This window comes from Scomber scombrus, chromosome 15 (assembly GCF_963691925.1).
Source record: "Scomber scombrus chromosome 15, fScoSco1.1, whole genome shotgun sequence".
Classification (NCBI taxonomy): Eukaryota; Metazoa; Chordata; class Actinopteri; order Scombriformes; family Scombridae; genus Scomber; species Scomber scombrus.
The window spans coordinates 4991201-5016917 of NC_084984.1; the positions used below are offsets into that span (position 1 = coordinate 4991201).

Sequence of the window (25717 nt, forward strand, 5' to 3'; positions counted from 1 at the left end):
GTGTCATCTCTTGTCTTTCCTTCACTGTTTCTTTTCCTTTCTATATTCTGTACATTGTTCTCTTTCCCATCCTCTCCTCTCCTCTACTTCCTGCCTGTACTGCCCTCCTCTGTCTCTCCGCCAGTAACAAAAGAATATAGAGGTTATTCCCCTCTGGAGTCTTTCTGTCTTTCCTCATATCTAACCTATTTTTCTTTCTGCATTTATGTTATGTTCATGTTATGTTCAATCATGTCACTTCTTCTTTGTATTTTCATCTTGATAATCTCTCTTTTCTCCTTTCCTATTTGACATAACCTGACTTGATCTGTTTTATTTCCTTTGCACTTTTTTTTTTTAGTGAGCCAGTGTAACATATTTAGAAATAATACTTCCTAACTCAGTCTACTCTCTTCTCTCATCTATTTCCCTTCTGTCCTTTCTTTAAGTCTTCACCTGTTTTTGTTTTTCTAGTCTTAACTACTGTAACAGCAGGCCCTGGTTGGTTGGCAGTTGATCTGTACTTCACCTCGGTCCAGATCAAGATGTCTTGACAATTACCGGCTGGATTACCGTGAAATTTGTTTGGGGGTATTTTTGATCCCCAGAGTATAACTACCAGTGATTTGGTGCCACCGCTGGGTCAAATTTCCCTGAAACAACACTTTAGTCCATGACAAACCATCTGGAATGTAATTCCTGGATTTCCATGAAATTTTCAGTGGATATGCACAGTCTTGATTTGGCCTCGCTCTCACTAATTTTTCTAATCTTTAGATTTCCTGGGAAAGGATTTGCTTCACATGCGTTTTCTTTTTCAGTGTCACCTAAGTTCAAGAAATGCATGGATGCAGTTCATGAGGCTATTTGTTTGACATTATTTGACGTTAGTTTTATCAGTTTTAATACTGTTACTACCCGTACAGCCCTTGTTTCTTTATATAGGGAACCAATACAGCTGCATTGACATAACAGTAGGGCCTCCTCCCTTAGTCCCTTTTTTAAAGTGATTTTGAGCGTAGCGAAGGCAAACAGGGCCCAGAAAATCAAAGAAGAGCAAACACCTTTTTATCTGTAGATCAACAAAAATGTTGTTTTGTCAGTGTAGGAGGGAAATATCGAGGGTTTTCTAAAGTAAACATTTTTCTGTTAAGCTATGTCTGTTCTGAGTGGCTGAACTCTACAAACATACAGAATGTGATGTAGGAATTACTGTTTCCTGATCTTTGTTTGTTTTTCCCTGATAGACAGAGGAAGTTCAGAGAAACTGAAAAATAACTCTTGGCAGACATGTTTATGCAAAAACAATTAGGTTCACAAACATTCAAATGCACTTGATGAACTGCTCTGATTTGTTTTCTTTGTAATTTAGTCTAAACATGCAGTGATTACTGAGTGTTACAAGTCCCACAGTTTGTTTTCATGACTTCACAAAGTGATATATTGACACCTGTGAAACACATGAAGGACAGAGTGGGTGAGGTGAGGAAGAATGAGTCAATGACTCAAATATAAATTTCAGCAGTACACAGAACATAAAGATAGATTTATATATAATGATGTAATATATCTCTTTATCTCCTCTCTGCTTTTCTCTCCCAGTTCATTTATGGCGCTTTTCCACTACACAGTTCCAGCACGACTGGGCTCGCCTGGGCTCGCCTGGTCTCTGTACGGTTCCAGGACAGACCTTTTCCATTACAAAAAAGTACCTACTCCACGTGGGCGCGGTCGTCATAGCACGGCTCTGCAAAACTGCCGTGACTTCGTTTTATACGCGACACAAACACTGAGCACACACATTAAGGCAGTGGTGTACTTGCTGCTGTATGAGGCTTTTTGTCACACACAACGCAAGAAAATTGAGCCGTATAGCTGTAACTATGGTTGTAACGCTGCTGCCGGTATTTAAAAATGCCGGGTTTGATTCTTATGTGGGACGGCTCATGACTCTTCCAGCGACAACTCTTCTGACCAATCAGCGGCCAGCAGCGTGTCAACGTCACATTTTAGTACCGACTTGGCTCGTTTGGAACCTCACCAGAGCAGGTACTAAAAAAGTACCAGGTACCAGGTACTTTCCCTAGTGGAAACGCAAAAAGAACCGAGGCGAGGCGAGGCGAGTCGTGCTGGAACTGTGTAGTGGAAAAGCGCCATTATTCTTACTCTTCTCATACCTTTTTACCTCTTTTGCTCTCTTGTTCTTCTCCTTGCAGCCAGCCTCTGGCCTGGACAAACAGGAAACACTTAGTGTTATCAGCTGACTCTTTGTGTGTCTTAATGAGTGTCAGGCTAAAGACAGAGAGGGAACAAACACTACCGTCCACACCCCGATCCCACTGTAAACACACTTATCACCGCAGAAGAAAGAGAAAGAGAGGTAGAATGTGTGAGAGAATGGCAGAGAGCTGGAAGGACGCAGGCAGTCAGGAAAACTCAACTGAAAGTAAGAGAGGAAGTGAGATCCATTTCACTTCCTGGCAGCACACACAGAATGACAGTGGTCTTACTGCTTCACTGTATAATCTCAGGATTAGTGACCCATGATTTATTGCTGGTGCAACCAATGTGGGCTAAACCCATGCTGTCCAGTACAAACCATTGCATGATAAGCCTACAGTATTCAATACAAGCACATATTATCCAAAGTCATTCACAGTTCATGTGGCGTGCTTTTTAAAAACATTTTCTTATTTAAAATGCTCCTTACTATGTTGTGTCGAGATATTACATCATGAGGAGTTTAATGTTAATCAGATGACACTTAAAAATAGGGCTTTAATTTTTTTCTTAATTAATCATTTAGTCAGAGAAATGTAAAATAAATAGTGAAAAAGTTGAATTCAAAGTTACACAGAGGCCATTGTGATGTCCAAAACAGTCCAGAACCAAAAGATATTCCATTTAGAGTCATATGTGATAGAAAAACAGCAAATGCTCACAGTTAAGAGACTGGAAGCAGAAAATGTGTGGCACGTTTACTTGAGAAATTCCTGACATTATTAATCAATTATCAAAATAGTTGCCAGTTAATTTCCTTTCAATGGACTAAGTGTTGCATCTCTACTGTTATTGATTAATTGGCATTGATATATCTACTGAATATTCAGAAGTTGTTCTCAAAACCCAATCCTATCATCTAGTTGTCTCCAGGACACAAAATGAGCATTCAGCCACCAGCCTGGTAAAATATGCAAGTGGCTGCTAGATTTGCTTCACTCTTAGCAAAAAACTAAACTAAACAAACAATGGTAATCTACTGAGTGGCTGGTCAAATTTGAATATTCACTAACCATTTGAGCTGGTGGACAAAAAAAGTTAGTTTTGAACCCTGAAGTTGTTTTCACACCTTTTTTCCCTGCACCTAAAAATACTCCTTTGTCTCAGGAAACATGTTTAGTTTCGTACAAGCTTTCGGTTACTGATATAATTTCTCATTAGTCTGTAGCTACCATATTCACACAAAGATGTATTTCTCCAGTGTGTATCTGATTGGATCTCTTGTTGTTTAGTAAATAGTTTTTTTTATTTTAAGGACACAAAGAAATGTTCCCCCGCTGGTACACTGCTTGAGGCCTGTGCTGATTTTGCACCATCTCTGCCAGCACATCATTTTTTCATCAGCCTCCCTGCGATGACTGTAGTTGTGTCTGAGGCCGAAACTGGAGCAGTGCATTCCGCTCCACTTAAACCTGTCCATTACGATGTAGTCTAATGCTATCGGTGTCATGCTGCTCTATCGCGTTGGCCCTTCATTTTTGTTCAGCCTATTAACATCACAGAGGCCATTAGGCAGGATCATACTATACAGTGCATCAGTGTTTCCCCTGTAATTCTTTGCTGGTAGGTGGTATTTGTGTTGGTAGAGGTTCAAAGTCCATTCCAACTTCTCTCCCACACGCAGTTCCTGTTAATGAGACCACGATATGAGCATTCAGAATTGTCAACTTTATGCTCTACCAGTATTTTGAATGGAGCTGTTTCTTAACAGTAACAGTAACAGGACAGAAGAATTGCACTGAGAGTGACCCACAACCAAAGACTTAACAAATCTGTGCAATATTCTGACAGCTTTCTGCTTTGTTACTCTTCATGTTTTTTTTTACTTGCACATTTTTCTATTTTTGATCCTCGCTGCTGTGGAGCATGACCAGTGTGATGCTTCAGCATACAAATAGGAGGTCCTGCATGATATGAGATGTAGAAAATAATCATGAACATTGAGTGATACACGTGAGATATGTGAAAAGTATGCAAAACTGTTTGGATCTTGTAAAGCTGGTTTCTCCAGTCATAAAACCCCCTTTGGTTAATAATAAATGTCATAGTAATTAACAGTAACATATTTCTGTTGCATAGAGATGTACAGTGTAGACTCAATAGACATAGTGGAGGTTAAACTTTGGGTAAAAGCTTTGAAGAGATATAAACTTTTAGAGTGAAATTGCTGTGGCCCTCTTACCATTTTCTTTGCCCTAAATGTTCTGCGGCTTCCTGATTTCAAAGTAACTGACAACCTGAGTAGGCATGAACAAATCTTTACTGAAGCGAGTATAGAGAGAACTGCATGTCTGGTGTTTCTGGTAGTTTTTTTAATGACGGTGCAAAACTCTGAACCAAGAAAATATATATATATACCCAGATCCTTGAACCTTAGTTTTAAGACGCTGCACAATCTCATACCTTGTTTGTGGTTTCCCTTCTCTGTAAAAGTACTCTAGCACTTCTAATTGAAGGACCGCTCCTCTTACTGCCCTCTTCGGCCCTACAGGTTCGTGTGGTTGACCATCTTTCATGGCAACTCTGCTCTCCTCTTGGCTTTCCCTGTAAATGTTAGGCGGCTACATCTTAAGAATAAACTTTAGCCCACATATTCTCTCTGTGAGATATTTTCCTGACCGTAGCTGAAATGAATAGACATGCTTCTCTGCATTGGACCCGTATGTTTCCTTCTCCTTATCTATCTTAGTCATTTGGAACATGCTCAGCCAGATGAACATGTCTGAAAATCATTTCATTCCAGCAGTTAAATATTTGCTGCTTGAATGTAAATCAGGAACCAAGATGGCCAATATCACAGGGGGAACATCTTATTCTTGTCATGCAGTGTGTGAGCCTGTGGAAAACTTCTGAGAAAACAATATTCACTTCTTGTAATAAAAAAAATCTATAATAGTTTTCCAACCTGGAACAGGTGAGGATGCAGGCTGGTACAGAGTCTGGTATGATCACATTGAAACAAAACCACAAATTCGCAAAAGTGAATCAGATGTAAGGCCAAGAGAGTTTGTTTTCTTTTAGAGATCTCATATATTTTTGAATTATACAGACGCACAGTAGTTTAAAGTTCGGCTTTAATTCAGCTGTAGTAGCCTGAACTAATTGGGAGATGTGACTGCCTTTTGTTATCCAATCTGTCATGTTTTGGGGTGTGTTGATTTTGCTGCTGTTTCCGGCTCTCAAAGGCACTCAATTACAGCAGTAAGATCCACCCTTCCTGGTGTCCACCAAACAGGATAAGGAGAGCACCGGATATAACTAAACCAGTACTGTCTCTGCTTCAATAAAATGTGTTGAATGATGTAAACAAACCACTGTTTACATTTGTTTACATTATGTGGTTCTGTTTACGTTCTCTTTGAGGATCTTGATAAGAGTCTGGCAACAGAAACGCTGCATACGTTCACAAACGTACATGCTTCTTTCCATTTCCTACAGTTATGTCTCATGTCTATTCATCTTTGCCTTTTTAGTTCTGGTAGCATTTGTGTAAGCGTAACTCTTTTTAGAACTTGAATGCTTCAACGGCCTGTGAGCTGATTGAACAACACATGACTGTCTGTATGTATGTCATGAGATTTTTCATACAAACGTACTGGGAGGGAAATGCAGCCCACCGCTGTGAAAACCGCTACTACACCATATGGGATTTGTCCTGTACAGCCTCATCTACCTCCTACTGTGTTATGTTTCACTGCACACCAATCATACTGACAAACATTTGGCACGTTCCCTGACTTCCACTGTTCCACTTTCACTTACATCCCGCTTATCCCACAGCACCTTTGTGAATGTGTAGCTCAAGACCTCAGGGTCTCCAACAGAAGTGGTAAGCCACCCAGGTCCTGATGCATCTTGTCTAATAATACATTCAGTTTCATTGATGACAGTCTAAATAATAGCCACACTCATTAAAGTAAGCTGTTTTCTGTGTGTGAAAAAGCACATCTTTTGTTACTTTACGTTAATGTTGGATTTCATAAACATGTTTCAATGTTTTGTGAATTGGTCATCATTTCAGGTTCAGGTGAGGTGGTCCACTCAGCTATAATGGAAATATTAGGTTTCTCAGTTTCTGGGGGATGCTAATGAACATGCTCATAATAAGGGCTAATGCTAGGTGTGCTATATAGCTAGCTACTATCTCCTATAATATTGGAATTGGGTAATCAGAATGTTAAAACTCAAATAAACTCATATTAGTTGATTTTCTAATGTTACTGACAAATGGTTGACTCCAGAAAATCTCACGTTAGTGTCTATTTATCAATTTCTATTTACAAATGATGAATGTGTTGAAATTCCTACTACTTCACATGTGCTATACAGCAGGGCTTCTCAACCTCGTTTAATTTAAAGCCCACTTCTGAAAAATCTTTCAAGGACCACCAACCCAAATAAATGAAAAAAAGAACATGAGAAAAATAAACTGGGCTTTAAATATGTGTTATGCCACTGTAAAAAAAATATTAGTCTTACTTCTAGGAAAATAATGAGATGAAGTTGTGGTGTGATGGGTGAGAGGCCCACTGGTTGAGAATAGCTGCTATTGAGCAATGCATTTCGTGATCCAGTCACTACTTTATTTATTAACACTGTACAGGTCTTTGATATTTTGAGATACACTTTATGATCCATCACTGCTGATGATAGACTTGGTTGGACACCTGGTAGATTCATATTTTCCACATGACATTTGTCAGAGCTCAGCCAAGTGCCTCAATACCCAATCTGTTATTCCCAGTCTGTCAGAGAACATTCTCGTCACCACGTCTTAAATCAAATCTCACTTCTTGTTTTACTTCTTTGAAGCCTCATCAAGTAGTTGTGGATGTTGTGGTCGAATTTGTTTACAACAGGATAAGAATCAGTTTTTCAGAGCTCCACAGAATAAAAGCAACAAACTCTAATCGTGGTATTTCTATATTAATTTTTAACACACGAACAATTGAAGTGTTTTTCACTTCCTCAGTAGTCCACATTAATGAATATGTGGCTCAGGCTGCAGAGCTCAGTGGTCATTTTGGCTGTTTCAGTGACAGAGGGGATTTTTATAGCTCTGCGTTTTTCCACCAGCTGTGCGAATTGTATTGCAACGATTGCATTTGGGTGTTTGCCGCAGAGATTATTTACACCATGTATTGCTATGCTGACTTATTGCTGTCCTAAAATAGGGTACAGTTTGCCACCAACAGTATTTATGGAGTCAGAGAGTTCACCCCCTTATCACGTGTAGGTCAGTAGGCTATCGGGTCAAGTCTAATATTGCACTGTATCCTAATATGCAGGTGGATTGCAGGGGGAGTATAATTCAGCTGACTAATGAACGTAAGCTGCCAACATGTTTGGGCTGCATAGATCCAGTTCTCTGCCCTTACTCTGCTATCAGGTTAAGGAAAAAAGTTCTATTTACAACAAGCTCCTCCAACAACCCCCTTCTTTAAGTCTGTTTTAATGTGATGTTTGATAGGTTGAGTAGCTCCTCCAAATGACTTGATGTATGATTTTGTTTGTTATAGTTTGTGTGTCCAAAATCATTCTCTCTGTATGGTTATTGGCTAATGTGCTCATTTATTAAATTGGAGCTAACATTTGTTTTGGTCCAGAAGTAAAATGCTGTGGTGGGCTGCTCTTAAAGCTTGCTCTGCTGGATTTTGTGCCATCAGACTGCAGTGTAGCAAGATTGTCTCTGTATGAGATCATGCTTGAAGCTTTCCAATAGCTGATTTCTCTCTATCTGAACATCCTGTCAGCAATACAAATATGGGGCCATTTGGTTTGTGTTTGTCTGTCAGTGTGTGTATGTCCACGTTGGACATTTTGTGTGTGTGTGTGTGGACACAAATGTTTTGTGTGGGCTTTAGCAGAGCCAAAGAAACATTCTCTCTCTATGAAAAACATTACTCACATTAAGTGCATCTGAGCCATTTTGGCTGCAGAGGAAGATTTTCTTATGTGTTTGTAAATGTCTGACGACAGCACGTCATTGCTGGGAATGTATACATTATTATTAGAGAAGAGGTTGAATGCTTGATGCAACATACTTTCTTAGAATGAAACCGTTTTGGATACATACATCACAATGATAACAAAATAAATATACTAAACTCCGCAATGATGGTTTTGATCCTTATTTTAAAAACTGGAACAGCACATTATTTGCATAGTATTGTTGTTCATCTCTGCTTTGTTTTGATGTTATTCTTTTGTCTCACCCAGTCTATATACAGTATGTCTTATCTCTGTCCTTCATTTTTGCCATGTCTCTCTCTTTCTCTCCTATTTTTAAATCATTTCCTGTAGGTCAATGAGTGGAACAAAAACGACGAGCGCCTGCTTGCTGCGGTGGAGCATGGTGAGGTGGAGAAGGTGGCATCGCTTCTTTCCAAGAAAGGTGCCAGCGCTGTAAAGCAGGACGGCGAGGGCAAATCAGCGTAAGCATTCTTACTATGATCTAAAAAAGACTTTAGTACAGATTTAGCCGTCAAAGAAATGGACACCATGATAAATAAAAGGACACCGTAATAAAAACATGCCTTCTGCCTTCTACACTATTCCTGCAGTGATTAACTGAGAGATACAGAGACAGTAGTCTGCAGTGGCTTCTTTAGGATGAGTGTATGATGCAAGAAGCAGCTTTAACCAAACAGAAAGACACATGGATTGAGATTAGCTGCACTGACTAGGCTGCAAATTGCAAATCAAATCCAGAATAGAGCAAAATGTGCAGGCCTCCAGTTTGGTGCCTGGTCTCATAATATCTGACAAGTACTATTGCAGATATTTAGGGGTTATCTGGGGCTAAACTCACATTTTTAACAACAAAGGTCTGATGAGAGCTGGTCTGATTGTGGTGAAATGAAATTAGATGTATTCAATTTCATGGAAACATTATCCAATCGTGTTTTCCTTTCAATTTTAGGAGTAGATTTGCTTCTGCAGTATATGCTCAGTTCTCCTCAAGTCATGGGCTTATGAAACTACTTTCACGCTGCACAGCAACATTTTAAAAATTTATGGCTGATCTAAAAATATAAATGCCTTTCTTGGTTCCTGGGAGGTTGATGTTTTGCAACCGAATGAAGCCATTCATGCAGCCTCCCTGAGAAGCAGTGTTTTTTTAAAGCCAATTCATTTCTGCGGAGGCGGTGGAGCTTGTTGCCTCACCAGTTGAGATTGTTGATAACAGAGAGGCTTAGTGTTAATATTTGACCTCTTTCTTTTTCTGAAACACAACACCCGCTGACCTCAATGTGTTCAGCAGCTCACGCAGGTCCAGGAATATCAAAACACAGGAATAAATGCACAGGAAAAAGGAAAGTGTGTATTCTCACATGCTGAAACAAACACACACACAGGCTTATTATTCCGCCAGTAGTTCACATCCTTGACCTTTTCTGTGTGTGTGTGACTAGAACACAAAAACACACATACAGATGCATACTCAGCCTTTGTAAATCATGATGAATGTGGTGGTTTGGGATCTCAACGATCCGATCTTTTCACGATGCACAAAGGAGGAGTCTACAGTATCTCTATGGTGATAAAACCTGATTGAAAGGCATGTGGGCATAGTTGTGTGTGTGTGTGTGTGAGAGAGTGTGTGTGTGTGAGAGAGTGTGTGTGTTTGTATCCCACGCACACACCAAGGGAAGGCTGGACATTTGTAGTTTTTTTTCATTCTGCTTGCTGAGCTGGAAAGAGGTTGTATTGATTGTCTTCTGAACACATATGCACAATGCAGACAAAGGGCTTTTTTTGCATACAGGGTGATATTGACTTATAACATTCTTGCCCACAAGGCAGGTCTTTACCTGAAATATTCCAGGTACTTAAAATAACACTGATTACTGGACAAGTTTTAATTCAGAAAACTGTAAGTACTTTAAGATGGGCCGATTTTTTCCCCCCTCTGTATAGGAATTGTTTGGCATTTTGGGAAATGTACATAACATTTTCTCGCTTTCTTGCTGAGAGTGCAATGAGAAGATCAATACCACAGTCATGTCTGTCCACTGAATATGAAATACAGTGAGGAAATATTTAGATAAGCTTAGCACAAAGGCTGGAAACAGGGGGGAAACAGCTAGCCTGATTCTGTCAAGACATGTAAAAAATGGAACAACAATTTTAATGAACACATTTTTATCTTGTTTGTCTGTATAAAACAAAAGTGTATAAATCAAAATTGATGGTACTGCAGGGGGTTACGTGCAGGGTGCAGTGACTTCCTGAAGTCTCAGATGATGGCCTGGAGAGGAAGTTATTGCTCCTGGCCAAGAAATAGTGTTATACTTAACGTCCTATAAACCAACAAATGACTTTAAATGAATTTTTACATCACAGTTTTTTGTACAAATTAAGAAAGCAAGATAAGTGTTATTTAAAGTGTTGGCTATCAGATTGTGTTGCTCTTGGAAAGAGTGAGCCTTGAAGTTTAATCTGTTTTCAATATTGATGTTAAGCTGAGCTAACATGATGTAAACCAAAGTAATATTAGTGATTGACAAAAGGGAAGCTTCCTTTGATAAGACGGCCAGAAAGGTTGGCATGTTGACTTTATTGGTTGTACTTTTTAATTACACCCATTAAAGTAAGAGAGTAGTTGTAAAATAGCACTCTGTTATCATGATTGTATATCCACAGATACTAATTTGTTCTTGCTTTGTTTTTTGTCCTTGTCTTTGGCTTGGTGTACAGTCTTCATGTAGCAGCTGCTCGTGGTCAGACTGACTGCCTGTCTGTCCTCCTGTCCCACGGAGCTGACCTGTCAGTCACTGATGCTGCAGGTGTGTACTGTGGATATAAACTTGAGAATGTGTGAATGTTCTTTATGATCTTATATTTTTCTACATAAATGTGATCATTTTGAATAAACAGATAAAGTATATAGTTTTAGTATTATGTTACGCTTATCCAATTTTGTGACTTGATGATAGTCTTGTAACAGAAAATTCAGAATCATTCAGATTCTTCTTAGTGTCACTTAACTTTCTAAAATGCCTTCTTCTGATCTTTTTCATGTCATTCATATTGTTGCTGTCACTTAAATATTTTTCATAATGAGTATCCTAACAAATATCTGTATCTGTAACATATTTTGTTTTTGTTCAGGGTTTAATCCGTTACACCTGGCTGCCAAAAACAATCACTTAGAATGCTGCAAAAAGCTCATTCAGGTAAGGTGGATAAAGTGAAGGAAGCTTTTAAAACTAACAAAGTGTGACTTGTGTTTCTAAAATAAGCTGCCATTAAAACATAATTTTTGTTTTAATGTAATGCTTGTGCAGTATTTCAGCTTCAGTGAAATATTTCTAGACAGTGTAAGACAACAATAATCATAATACATATGGAGTGAAGACTGTAGTCACCCAGCAAGACGTCTTCTTGGATGCATTACTTGGTGTAGCAGAAGAGGAATGTGTGAAAACAGGAGCACAAACTGTGTGAAACCTACAGTCTGAATAGTCTCACTATTCTGTGAAGATGCCTGAAACCAGACAGTTAGACTGCTTCATTTCCTCAGTCTGCTGATTGTATGTGTGTGTGTGTGTGTGCATGCAGATCAGCAGATCTCAACACACACACACACACACACACACACACACACACACACACACACACACACACACACACACACACACACACACACACACACACACACACACACACACACACACACACACACACACACACACTGCCTTCTCTGATCTTCTGACCGAAGTATCCCATGACAGTCTGCAACATCTCAGCAACACACACCTGCCTGATAAAACATCCCATGATATTAGACACATTATGTCTTATATCATATTAATGTGTTATCTACGTAAAGCATCAGTGGTTAACACAAGACGTTTAGAGTTTTAATAACTATTTTGCACTTTGGGACATAGTCAGGCACCATCTCTAGAGTTTTAAAAGTCCTGCAGGGAAACTGCAGGTTGACGGAGAGTATGGAGATGGACTACATTTCTTAAGTTCATCACAAAACAATCATTGAAAAATACTGCATATCACTGAATGCTGAAACAAAAGTGACAGACTATTTAATAAAGAGGCTTTACTGTCATAATCATTTATAATTTATGTGTAACATCAATTTCTGTTTCCCCTCCAGGGAAAATGTCCTGTTGATGCTGTGGACAGCTCAGGAAAGACTGCTCTGCATCATGCTGGTAAGTGATTTCTGCATCCTGAGAGCTAATTTTACAAAAGTGCTTATTGTGAAGATTAGTCTGCTTAGACACAACGTGGGAAAATATCTTGTGAGGTTAAATTTAAGCTCTAATTTGATTTGGATCAGACCATCTACCATATATGGAATTGAGTGATTAAATGTGATTTCAGTGTAGTTCATATCAAACAAAGGTTCCCAGAGTACTCTTGCGGGTTTCCGGCACCTAAACCAATCACTACAGTAAATAGGCCTGTACATCAGGTTGAGAAGATTGCTGCAACTTTTTTGAAAAGCTTTATTTTTAGAAAGGGTATCTGCCTACATTGGGCAGGACAGACCTCTTTTGAGCTTCTCAGTTCATTCTGATATTAGCTGACGGGGCTGTTTAGGTAAAAAAAAAAAAAAGAAGGAAAATATCTTTCAGTGTTGCATTAGTAGTAATGATGGTTTTCCTGTGTCTTGTCATCCTATGTTATTGTAAATAATTTATTTTCTCCACAGCTGCCAGTGGGAAGATCCAGACCATCCAACTGCTATGTGAACTCAAAAGTCCCATCAACCTGAAAGATGCAGTATGTACTTTATCATTACTTCCACTGTTTCTTCCCCAGACTTATTTCTTTTCGTGGCAGGGTTGAAGGGGCTCTGAAACAGAATAAAGACCACAAAAATCTGCTTTCATTCATTCAACTTCGTCTCAATCATATCACTTTTCTACTGTGTTATTTCCAGACTGGAATTTGTTCTGGGAAGGTTAGTCACTGCTTGTTCGCTTTGGATTTTCTTTAGGATTTACCTGTCTATTGATCCAGTTTGGATTGATGTGCTGCCAGATGCCTTATTTACCTAACTTTAGTTTTGTTAGCATCTCTTTTATGTGCTGTTTGATTTTGTACAGACAGCAGAAAACATATTATTGCAAATGCAGATGTCTTACAACTGTAAAGCAACACGGTGAAGGATCCCATTAACTGACATTTCCTCTCATTTGTCCTTCTCTGTTTTAAGATGGATTAATATTATTCAGTGTGTGTGTGTGTGTGTGTTTGTGAGGGTCAGTGTACTGTGGGAACTCCATTCTCAAGCCGCAGACATGTGGTCTCCATTGCAGTGACGGTCCATGCCTGTGGTTTTTTACCCAACTGGGGTGTGTTAGCATGATATTTAGAGAAGAGAACTTGGTGCCTGTTTATTTCCCTTTTTATTATCACACCGTGGTCTCTCAGGCTACATGTAAAGCTGTTGTGTTATTTCTAATTAAAATTTATTGCAGCCTCGTACTTGTTTAAGCTTAGGTCTAGTTGTATGTTGTGGCTTTTGAATCTGGTTCATGCTACCACTTTGTACCACTGGCTGTGTGGATTTTAAAGCTTAAGTATAGGGTTTCACATTTCACACTCACTTACACATCTCAAGTTTGACACATGAGAAGACAAACTCATCCCATACCGGGGTCTGTCATCTCGTCACAGATGAAAGACAGCGCTGCAGTACTGTTGTCTGATGACTTAAAGACAATACGTGTGATATGTATCACTTTTATTGAACAGCATTTATGTTTTGAGCTACAATCATCTGCGAATGTGTGTGCGTGTGAGACATTAGCAGCTCAGTCTGCTGTTAGTGGACACATAGACAGTGAACCACAAAGTCATCTGGAACATATTGCTGTTTGTGCTGCGTAGAACATGCCAGCTTGTTAGCCTCAGGCATACATCATGGCTATAACATGTATCTGTATCTGATCTATATTTGACTTAAATAAACACACCGTAAGATACTGCATGATAGAGAGGAACACCTGCCAGCTTACATATATCAGACAAAGACTGTTTAGAGAAAATCAAGTAAATGTAAACTTGAATTATTTCTCAGGGGCAGGAGTAGTATAGAGTATAAAAGCTTCCTTTGTTTTCAGTTGGAAATAAACATTTCTCAGTAAGCTCAGCTTTGACACAATTCACAGACGGGGCATGCTCATTCTTTGGCATCCATGCATTTAGTTTGGAATACTACACCAGGCAACATTTGGAATAAACATAATCCTAGTTTCTTCAACCTAGAACAGGGAGTCATATGCATCCTGTAGTCACACAGTATGTCAGTATATTTCTATAGAAAAGAAAAAATACAATATAAACGGCTGAAACTGAGATGTAAGGTGAGCCTGTAGGATAGTGAAAGTGCCAAAATCTACTAATGAAAAAGCTAGGAGTCATCTGAGCTTACAAGTTCATATTATATAGCACTCAATAAACATCTCAATAAAAGTCTGGCTCTTTGTAATTGTTTGTTTCAGTGGTGTATTCATGTTAAAGGCAGTTTGAACGTGCTGTGCTTTGAGAAATAGATGTAGTGTGATAAAACATTATGGTAAAGGTTAGAATAGAGGGGTTTTCAGTGGACATTAACATAACAGACAGTAGGTTATAAATGCATATATTAGTTTTGTAGTAGTACGAGGAACTCTACCTTTCTAATCCCAACCTGATGATTTGGTGAAAAATTGAAAAACGAGGTAAATAATCTACACAGAAATTAATATTGGATTGAATATTTTATAGACAATGCTTTTTCCAGTGTTTTTTTGTGTGTGTGTGGATAGCTTTCCCTCTTCGGGCCTTTTAATTTAACAGTCTGATCACTCTTTGTTGCTACAGTTGATACATGCAACATGAGATGAGGGGTTCACAAGTACACTCTGCCTCATTTTAAGGGATTTGCTTGTTAAAACTGTTGGTACAGTAACCACTGGTTTAAAATATCCCTCACCATCACATACTGTATCGTGATGAAGAGCCACTAAACCTGTTTGAGCACAATGTTAAATAATTTATCCTGTAAGAGCTGGAATAAAATGCTCCTTTCTAAAGTGATCTGTCACATGTTCTATGACATGCACAGACCTACATGTGTATCAACATCAGGTAGCAAACACCACAGCTGAGAGTTACTGAGAGATGTTGATGAGATTTGTCAGTGAGAAAATAATAAACAGATGAGTCATTACTGAAAATAACCATTAGCCCCAGAAAGTTTCATTGCCGTCCAACTTCAACATGTAAAAACAGTATATTTAACTATATGTGGTAGTTTGACAATGAAGACATGTACAGAATTTAGTTTATCTAAAAGATGCTGGATAGAAAAACACGGTAAAGTACAACACAAACTTTGTCTCAAATGTTAGGGTTTAAAGACAGCTTCAATTAAATGTGTTCAGGAGGCAATTTGATCATTATTGCTCCATAAAGACTGTAATAAGCTTTAAACAGGGGTAATGTTGGTGAGAGGGTGTTTGTCTTGATTGGAAGTTGCTGCTTGCTTGCCCCACTTCATTTCAGCTCTTCCCAGACTTTACCCTGTTGCCCAAATTTGGGAAATCTAGCTTTAGACAATTGACAGGATAGTAAACTCAAAAGAACACGTGTAAACAGCCAAGTATTAATACACATCTTTGTACATGTACACACACGTACACACACGTACACACACACACACACACACACACACACACACACACACACACACACACACACACACACACACACACGTACACACACACACACACACACTGAATCTATTAGCCTGAGAAGAACAAAATGATTTCTGCTTTTTAGATTCCAGAGAAGAAACTGCAGAGCAGACACAGGGCTGTTAAAGTCTTTAGCAGAGCTCGGAGGAACCCACAAACATAGTTTTGTACTCTGTGGTGTGTGGAAGCAGCAGCCTTGTAATATAAAACACAAAGCCGTGCTGACACACTTTACTGTTTCTTGACATTCTTTTGCTTTTTCCATTTGGACGTGACTTCTGATTTCCTCTTGTTTCACTTTTAACAATACACATGGCCTGCTGTGTGGAAATGTTTAGTTTCACACTGAGTTCTGTATCTGTTCTTGTTGTTTCACTCTTAATTCACAAGTTTCTCAGATGTATATTTCTTAATTTCATCTTGGTGAATATAATGTTCATGTCCTGAACACCAGCTCCTCCCAGACTCTACACCGCCCTCAACAATCTCATCCAATCATATGTTTAGGTTGGATTTAGATCATAGATGGTTAAGGTTAGGTTAAGGGTCATGCTTGGGGTTAGGATCTGCCAATCTTGGTGAAAAATATGAACAGACTGTGTTGCAGTTGCCCAACGCAGGGCAATAAACTCCACAGAGCCCATTCATTTAGAACTAGAATATGTCATTTAAGGGATTTTCCCTTCTCATCCTAAAACGCACACAGCTTTAGAAAGTGGAACAACTTTGGCTTTCCCGTTTGTCTGCTCGGAAATTCATTTAGGAGACATTCACTCCTTTTCACATGAATCTGAGATTTCTCTCACCACACTCACACTCACCATACTCCGTGTCAAGGCCCACGTCCTCATGTCACGCAAGATAAGTTATGTAGTATATCTGAATGTATGTCATGTTAATACCGTCTTTGTTTGTTCCAAAGGACGGTCTCACCCCCCTGCTGTTGTCAGCTAAACACGGTCATGCTGAAGTGTGCAGCACTTTGCTGGACTGTGGAGCTGAAATCAACACTCCTGACAACAGTGGCAGGTACAGAAACAATCACATGTTGAATGTTTGGATTGATTTTTGCGACAGAAATAATGTTAATGGATGTTAAACAGCATTGATGATCGATATTCATACTCTTGTATTTGTGCTTGGTTGCTTGTGTGTTGCAGGACAGCCTTGTTGCTTGCCACAGAATCAAATGCCGCTTCTGTCGTTGAAGTCTTGGCTCAACGAGGAGCAGACTTGTCAGCTGTAGATTCACAAGGCCACGATGTCATGCATTATGCCAAACTGTCTGGCAACTCTGAGGTCAAAACTGCTCTTACTGCCGCTCTGAACAGACAGCAGGTTCCAGGTGAGTTATGCAACAAGACATACACATGATATGGCAAGTGGTGAAAGATGAGAGTTGGTGTTGCACAGTAGTCAACTTTTTTAACACACATAAAAGTGATGTGTATGTATGGTGGAGATTCATGCTGCTGTAGTTTCAACACAGGAACAATACTGCCATCTGTTGGTGTTTTCCTGTAATAAGTGTTTGTATTTTTATTTTTTTTTTTACAGATGCCAAATCTCCCAGAAGTCCTCTGGTAAGGAATTAGGTCATTTTCTCCTCTCCTTTTCTGTTTCTCTCAAACTATTGATCAAAGTTAATGAAAATTTATGACAGAATCAATTATTAATAATGGAGTCTAAATGTGTTTTCAGTACTGTGATTCATAGAGTGGCTAAAATTATGAACAAAAGACATTTAGTTTCTTGTGTAGCTGCACCTCATGTAGAGTAGGTTAGCATCAGTTTCTGTAATCAGTATATTTCTCAGCTCGGAAAAGACATCTTTTAGTTGCTCTCTGTTTTGGAAACCAAATCTCAAGTCTAAGCACTCATTGATTGACTCTCCTTTTACTAACCAGCACTGAATCCCACTTTTCTTTCTTTTCTTCTCCCTCTTCTTTGCTGACCCCCCCCCCACCCCCACCCCTCCCCCCCTCAGCATGATCAAGTAGCTAAGATAAGTGATGAACGGATCACAACTCCCAAAAAACGAAAAGCACCTCCACCTCCTATTAGCCCACTGCAGGTAAATGCATGTCTCTGTGTATCTGTCTGCTTGTATCAATATGCCACTCTTTATATTAATGCATGTCTGCGGTATATATTCATGAAATGAGTCTGACTTGTATGTGTATAATCTGAGTATTTGTTTACATACACTACCAGTCAGAAGTTTGGATGGTATGTCAAGACATTTCAAGGGTTTTTCTTTCATTCATTCAAGGGTTTTTCTTTTTTTGCTATTCTTTAGTAAAACAATACATCATACAAGACATCACACTATGAAATAACACATGGAATTATGTAGTAAACACTGCATAATTACATGTTTCATTTCAAAGTTTCAATGTCTTCAGTATCATTCTACAATCTACAAAATAGCAAAAATGAAAAGAAAAACCCTTCAATGAGCAGGTGTGTGCAAACTTTTACTGTCTTACTTGTATTATTATAATTATTACTGTCTCCATCTGTCAGTTGATCTTAATGAATTTATGGTTTGTCTCAGTACATTTATGTTTCATTGCTTCATGTAGTATGTTCATTTAATATATGTACTAACCTGTATTTTATTTTCCAGTTAATGATCTAGGACAATAATTACTTGACATAAAAGTAACAATCCAATCATTCTTGATGTTGTTTTTTGGGTTTTTTTGCTCATTTTTATCTGACTGGGTTTCTATACAAACAGAATATACACAAAATGCACTCACTGGTTCTCAACAAGGCTATTTTACTATTGAAGCAGCTGAATAGCTCTGGGCCTGTTTCTTTAAGCATATTAAGGCTAAGATGATCTTAGTCTTATTGGCTTACAATGGAACTAAAATCATGTTAGCTGATGGATGCTTTTGTTAAGTGGGTCTCTGGGTTTATGAGAAAAACTAACACAACTTTAACTTTCTTCAGAGCTCTGGACCCTCCTCTCCTTCAGTCTTTACCCCCAGTGGGACCCCTGTGTCCAACAAAAATGACACCCCCAAGAGATTCAACTACAAGGTAAATCTAAAAGTAACAGACAACATGATACATATAAGAAGAAAAAGCAGGAGTACTTTGGGATGACTGATATGCAGCACAGACTTAATTCTATTAGCTGATGTTTCCGCAACAATGTTCCTTCTTAAGAGCTTCAAGGAGTCTAAGCTATTGCTCATAATACCCACGGATGTATAAAACTATCAAAGGAAAAAATAAGCACCAAACTTTGACTGTGTATTAGTGGTAATACATGCTGGTATTTATTGAGGTTTCTTCCCGTTAAAGGGGAGTTTTTCTTTGCTGCTGTCGCCAAGTGCTGCTCATGGGGGAATGTTGGGTCCCTGTAAATGAAAGAGTGAAACGGTGTAGACCTGCTTTGAAGAGGTGAAGAGGTTCACAAGAGTAATCAAAAGGTGCAAATAAGAAATGAAGTGTCATACATGTATAAGTAGCTAATATAGGGCTGGAGAATATGGCAAAAAAATGTATCACGATAACCTTTCATACTAGTTGATATCAATATATATCACAGTATGAATTAATTATTAATTAATTATTTCTGTATTATTAATTAATTTAATAATACAGAAATACATTTAAATCTCATCAATGTTAACTCTTTGTTGTACAACACTGGAATGACACTACTGGGTCACATTTTTGTATATAATTATGTGTACCATACAGTAGCATATCATGTACCAATCAGCAAAATTCTTTCCTTTAACCATCATACCATTTTCCTTTCTTTTTTTCTTTTTTTTTTTCTCCCTTCTCTCCCTCATCTTTTGCTCCTCTTTCCCACCATCCCCCACTCCTCTCTCTCTCCTCCCCTTTTCTTTCTTTGAAGGAGGATGAAGTTAGAGAAGAGGTTGAGAAGCTACATGAGGAGAGAAACATGTTGCTGGAGACGATCGAAGACTTGAAGCAGACGGTGGAGCAGAAGGTGACGGGTCCTGAACTGGATACAAAGGTGATTAACAACTGGGCAAGGCATTTTGTAAATAGATCATCTACCCAATGTAACTAAAATGGGTTTCCTAATTGGCTGAATGTAGTTAAAAAACTGAGTTAATTTTTCTTTTAACATGATGGATATTTTTATTCACTTTAAACGTTTCTCTGTGTGTCACAATCTTACAAAAAGTCTTTCTGGTGGTTTAAATCTTTTCTAAGTTGTATGCAATATTCTGACACCAGACGTCTCTGTGCTGCTGAACTTTTTCACCTTCAGCATTCTTGAAGGAGGTCTAACCTAAGCTTAAGACGTGTCACAACTCGTTTTGTTTTTCAGTAGGTAGCTAATGGTCCCTAACGTTGCTTTTATGCCTCTCTGTGTGCCTCTGCATGTGAATGTATGCATGTCGTATGTGATGCCAGGTCGAGCACAGTTTTACAGCATCTGCGGCGCTGGTTTCTGTTCTGCAAGCCAAGATCACTGCGCTTACTTTGGAGAATCAGCAACTTACGAGCAAACTCAAGGTAAGTGACTCATTCATTGTATAATCCACCATAAACAACGACAGCAAAAAAAAGACCTGAATCTACAAGATTTCACTCATAAAAGTGGTTTCAGTGGTGCTTTGTTACTGAGGATTTTAATTTTCACCTCACAGAAACAACCGTCCCTCCAAGGAAACGAGGACCTGAAGGAGACCAGTCGTCCAAACAGCATGACCTCTAACTCGTCCTTTCATTCCACACAGGATGAGTTTGAGTCATCGCCACCGCCTCCTTCCTCCACTACTGGTTCAGGAGGTGTTTCTATCAGACAGGAGGACAGTGTTGAGGAGGATGAGAGTGAAGGAGGAAGCAAAGAGGAGATCAGACTGTTGAGACAAGCCCTCGAGAGCATTCAGATGAAACTACTAGAAACCAGAAAGGAAAACCGCTCGCTTCAGGCTCAGCTAAAGCCTGAGAGAGGCAGAGAAAGAGAGGAAGATGAAGGCGTGAGGGAGAAAGGAAGAGAGGAAGAGCTGATGGAGAGTCTAGCAGAGCTTCAGGCGAAGCTGACAGACACCCAGGAGAGGTATCATCAAGCTGTGGAGGAGGTGGAGGAGCTCAGAGGGCAGATGGGGAGTGGAGGTGGCGACCAGATGGAACATGAAGTAAAACAACTGAAGGCCCAGCTCGTCCAATCGGGATGTGAGCAGGAGAATGCAGCTCAACGAATCAGACAGCTGGAGGAGGCGCTGAGGAAGGCAGAGGAGGAAAGAAGGAGCATCAAGGAGAAAGAACATAAGACGGGGCAGATTGAGGAGCTATACAAGGAGGCACAGGAGGAGATTAGGGTGCTGCAGGTAAATACTGACTTCTCCTCTCTGAGTTTCTAACTGAATGTGTTGAAAGAACAGATAAGATATATTTAAAATGTTGTCAATTTTTACATGCTTTTTTTGTTTTTTGTTTGCTACTTCTTTCATTCTTGTCATTCATTCATATTTTAATCTATTCCATTGTGTTTAGGAGGCTCTGAGGGGCACTGTGCCTGTGGAAGCTGCAGCCAAAGACTTTGAAGAAATGAAGGCTGAGCTCAATGAGGAAATTGCGGGGCTGCACCGCCGCTTGTTGGAACTCTCACACTCCTACAGTGAAACCAAGAGTCAGCTAGGTGCTGCACAGAAACAGCTGGCGGAGGCCCAAGCTGAGAGCAGTGCAGCATCATCTCCCTCCTCAGAACAACAACAAACCCAGTTGCTAAAAGGCCGGGTGGAGGAGCTACAGATGTTGCTAGCTGACACAGAGAAGAAGCACTTGGTCGCTCAGGGGGAGATGTCACTGCTGAGGCAGGAGGCTGAAGCTCAGGCACAGAGCTCTGTGGCCCTCGCAGACCACACACAGGTGATGTCATCTTTAGGAAATGCCATCAAAGAGTTGGAAAGCGAGTCAGAAGCTCTGAAAGAGCAGCTGCACCAGAAGACATTGCAAGTGGATGCTCTGCAAAACAGGTGAGGAATGAAACATTAATGATGAACATTCAATGAGTTTTCTCGCTGTAATCTTTCCTCCTGTTAATACACACCCTCCAAATGTGCTTCAATGTAAGTGATGGGGGATAAAATTCACAGTCCTTGATTTCAGTTTTTTTTTTTTAAATGTTAAGTTTATCTGAAGCTAACATACGACTCAACAGTCCTAGTTAGTCAAATCTGGTGGATATCTTCCACATTTAAAAAAAAATAAATATTTAATGTAAGTTTCATCATCAGAGGGGCATGTGATCATGCAAATTCTGGCAATTACTCTACAATCAATAGTAGCCTAAGTAGATGCCAATCTACTGTGCATGTGTATAACACTTCCTCTAAGCTGACTCCAGAGTGTGATTGAGCCTCTGGAAAATACATAGACATAGATTCTCTATGCAAACAGTATTTGGTTATTTAAAAATTATTACATATGTTAGTGATAATGTGTCACCATGTGGTTCTTCACCAAAAGGCTGACAGTGGAAAAAGACGTCACCCCAGATGATTCGGTCCCCCGTCTGGAGCATAAGACCATGCAAGAGCAACTGGAGGGTGAGGTGAAACACCTGACGCAGCTCCTCCAGGGGGCCCTCAGGAAGCAGGATGAGATGGCTCTGGAGGCTGCTGATGCTTGGCAGAAGGTGAATAGAAAGAGGAGGAGGAAAAAAAACTTTCAAATGTTGACTCATTATGCCCAATACTTACATAGCCACCATCTTATCCAACCATCAGGCAAGGGAGAATCGAGCAGAGCGGGAAGCCCTGCAGGAGCTGGTGATGTCGAGGGAGAAGGAGAACCAGACGCTGACCTCCAGACTAGCTGAGGCCCAAGATGCCGTGTGTCAGCTCAAACAGCTGGTAGAGAATCACGTGGCCTCGGAGAGAGAAAAGAACAAGCGGGTTGGTCAATCTTGTCTGTCAGACTGTTGTTTTCTCTGTTAAACTTGGAAAAAGTTCATTGTTTCATGCACCAGATGTCTTATGTTTTTCCCTCTCAGATAGACGATCTGTCACGGGAGGTCGGGAAGCTGAAGGATGCCTTAAATAGCTTATCACAGCTCACGTACACCGGCAATTCCCCCTCCAAGAGACAGCAGCAAAACCAGCAGCTGGAGACGATGCAGCAACAAATCAAACAGCTGCAGTACCAACTAGCTGTAAGATTTATTGAATGGATTTTTAAATAATGACTGAACACAATTATCAGTAAAATTCTTAAATATACATTTTGATGCATGGGCACTTCTTTTGATATACTCTGGAATAACGTTTGCATTTGGATGCTTTTTTTTGTAGGAGTCAAAGAAACAGCACCATGAGATTGTGTCAGTCTACAGGATGCACCTCCTCTATGCTGTCCAGGTACACCATTATTTTCCATCTTAAATTTGACAGGAACAGTTCACCCAGATTAGGGAAAAACATATTTTACAGCGGTATCCAGCCTCTCAGATAGTTTTGGTTTTAGTTGCTAAAGTTTGGAAAAAGCCATCTCAGATTTCTGCCTCCACCCCACTGCAATGGAGGTGAGGGAAGATGCATTTGAGGTGTTCACAGGACTGAACCGCAGCTACTGCTTAAGGGATCATTTCTTCAGTAGAAAGTATTTCCACTAAAACCTGTTTACTATGAGGTCTGTTAATTGTTGAGCTATGGGGGCACTGTTGTGTCTGTAAATATATGCAGCTGTTTACATTTTAAATGTAATTTAGACATGCAAGATCTTAAACTACTTGAGTATAGAAATATGACCAATTGCAAATGTAATACTATATTTAAAAAAAAAAAAAGACCCCTAATGGAAATGACACACCTCAGGACTATAGGCCTCCTTATGTGAATTCTGCAGTCTGCAGAAATTAACCTCTCAAAACCTGGACAAATCAAACCAAGAGTATCTGTGTGGGTAGATATAATAAAAATATTTGGGTGAACTTACCCTTTTATATCACAGTAATTTTGATTTTATGTACTGTAGTTGGATATATGTGTTTAATATATTTAAGCTTACTGAATCTGTGCTGTGTGCTTCAGGGTCAGATGGACGAGGATGTGCAGAAAGCCTTGAAGCAGATCATAATGATGTGCAAGATGCCAAGTCAAGCCAAGGAGGCCTGCTGAGACACGCCGGGCCTGGTTTCCCAAAAGCATGTTGTCAATGAAACTGAAGAGTACTGCTGGCATCACTTTACTTCTTCCAGTCCGAATTCACTCGTCGATTACAAGCAGGGCCAACACTTGGTGCCTCTGGATAAAGCTTGAGTCTTTGTAAATGAGGTTTACATTCATGTTATTTGCCTTTGACCCATTAAGATCTGAAAGGGTCATAAATCATACAATGGAGGATGTTTTTGGGAAACCGCAGCCCAGCATACAGATACTGTCCATCAGCCAGTCAGTTGAATGGTCATCCTCTGCCAAATGTATAATCTCAGTATGTGCACGTTAACACTACGCTGTAAATGTGCAGTTACCTTAAATCACATGCTGTTGCACATGTGTGATAATGCAAACTTAATGTGTGTACGCACTAATCAGTCCAATGAAAACAGTGAGTTTGATGTGGTTTGTTTCTGTTACAGCGTGTTTAGAGACATGAGAGCGTCAGTTTGGCGCTGCTGTTAATAGTATCTGTTTTCATGATACAGCAGTGTTAGTTTTATTTTACTTGGTGTCTAAATGTTTAATGGTTGTCAACATTTTCCTGAAACAATCTAAATTATTTGTGCCCTCATAGTGATGCACGTGACTTTGTTCAATGCCAGCCCCAAAATCCACGTAAAAAAGTTTTTTGGCCGCACTTCTATGAAGAAAAAGCATGATACTGTTTGTATTGCTATTTTTCTATTAGCACAACATTTTTTTTTACAATTTTACTGAATTGTATTACAGTACAATGTCATGTTTTCTAAGTTACTGTACTTTACTAAAAAGGTTTGATAGCTGTATTTTTGATGGCCTTGTTACGTGTCTGTGTGAGTTTTGTGTGAATGAGAAACTTTTTCTTGAGTATAACAACAACGCACTATTTGTTCTAGTGACACCTTAAATTGTTTAGTTTATTTTCCTGTTATTATCCATATTTACTTTTACCTATAAGGGGTTGAATAGCATTGACTTACTGTAACAAAAAGACTAAATATTACCTTTGTAACCAGAGCCCAGCATTATGGGCTCAATATTTTAGTCTTTTTTGACTCAGAGGATAGTTAGGAGGTAAGCTTTTTGGTTCTTACATTTCCTCTCCTCGTCTACACTTTGGTCTTCTGTTCAGCAATTTCTTACTTGAAAAAGAAACAAAACCTGTCTGTAAAATGTCATGAATTTTGCATAAAACTTCAGTTTTCTGTCACGTGCCTGCACTTGTTAATCCGACAGTGTTTGTTGTGCTCTGTAGTACAAACAACTGGGAATTACCTTCAATATCAGCAATTCTTAGTTTGCTAACTTCTTTTTACCATCTTAACATATTTGCCAATTATCAGGAGTGGCTTTTTTGTCTTTTATTTTGTGATACTTTCATCTCTTTTCCATTTTCCTTTGCACGTACGGCTATACACTGTACAGTGTTGGAGAATTCATTTCAAATGCATGTCTTTGAGACTCCTGAACTATGGTCACATTATACCCCTTTGCCTTAGTATTGTGCTTAGAGCCATACACCCTTAGATGACACCTTTTTCTGATTATTCAAAACAACAGTAACACAGTTTGTCTAGAGACTAATATGACTGACTGAAA

The 25717-nt window shown here is 39.3% G+C and overlaps 1 protein-coding gene across 1 annotated transcript; it reads left to right on the forward strand.

Annotated features, from left to right (window-relative positions):
- The first annotated feature begins 1440 nt into the window (after positions 1–1440).
- rai14 (retinoic acid induced 14) lies at positions 1441–25717 on the forward strand. The gene is made up of 21 exons (XM_062435169.1): positions 1441–1461; positions 1582–1650; positions 8563–8693; positions 10960–11048; positions 11374–11438; positions 12380–12437; positions 12941–13011; positions 16897–17003; positions 17135–17319; positions 17532–17557; positions 17962–18048; positions 18936–19025; positions 19858–19980; positions 20388–20489; positions 20624–21307; positions 21474–21955; positions 22449–22617; positions 22709–22876; positions 22975–23133; positions 23273–23338; positions 24011–25717. Exons 1-21 carry the CDS (start codon positions 1441–1443, stop codon positions 24095–24097), a joined length of 3039 nt encoding a protein of 1012 aa, XP_062291153.1. The 3' UTR covers positions 24098–25717.

Excerpts from the sequence above, each read along its gene's own strand:
- rai14 (XM_062435169.1), top strand. The coding sequence starts at position 1,441 with ATGAAGGACAGAGTGGGTGAG. Across the intron at positions 17,558-17,961 it reads AATCTCCCAGAAGTCCTCTG|CATGATCAAGTAGCTAAGAT; the intron begins GTAAGGAATTAG and ends TCCCCCCCTCAG. Across the intron at positions 19,981-20,387 it reads GTCCTGAACTGGATACAAAG|GTCGAGCACAGTTTTACAGC; the intron begins GTGATTAACAAC and ends ATGTGATGCCAG.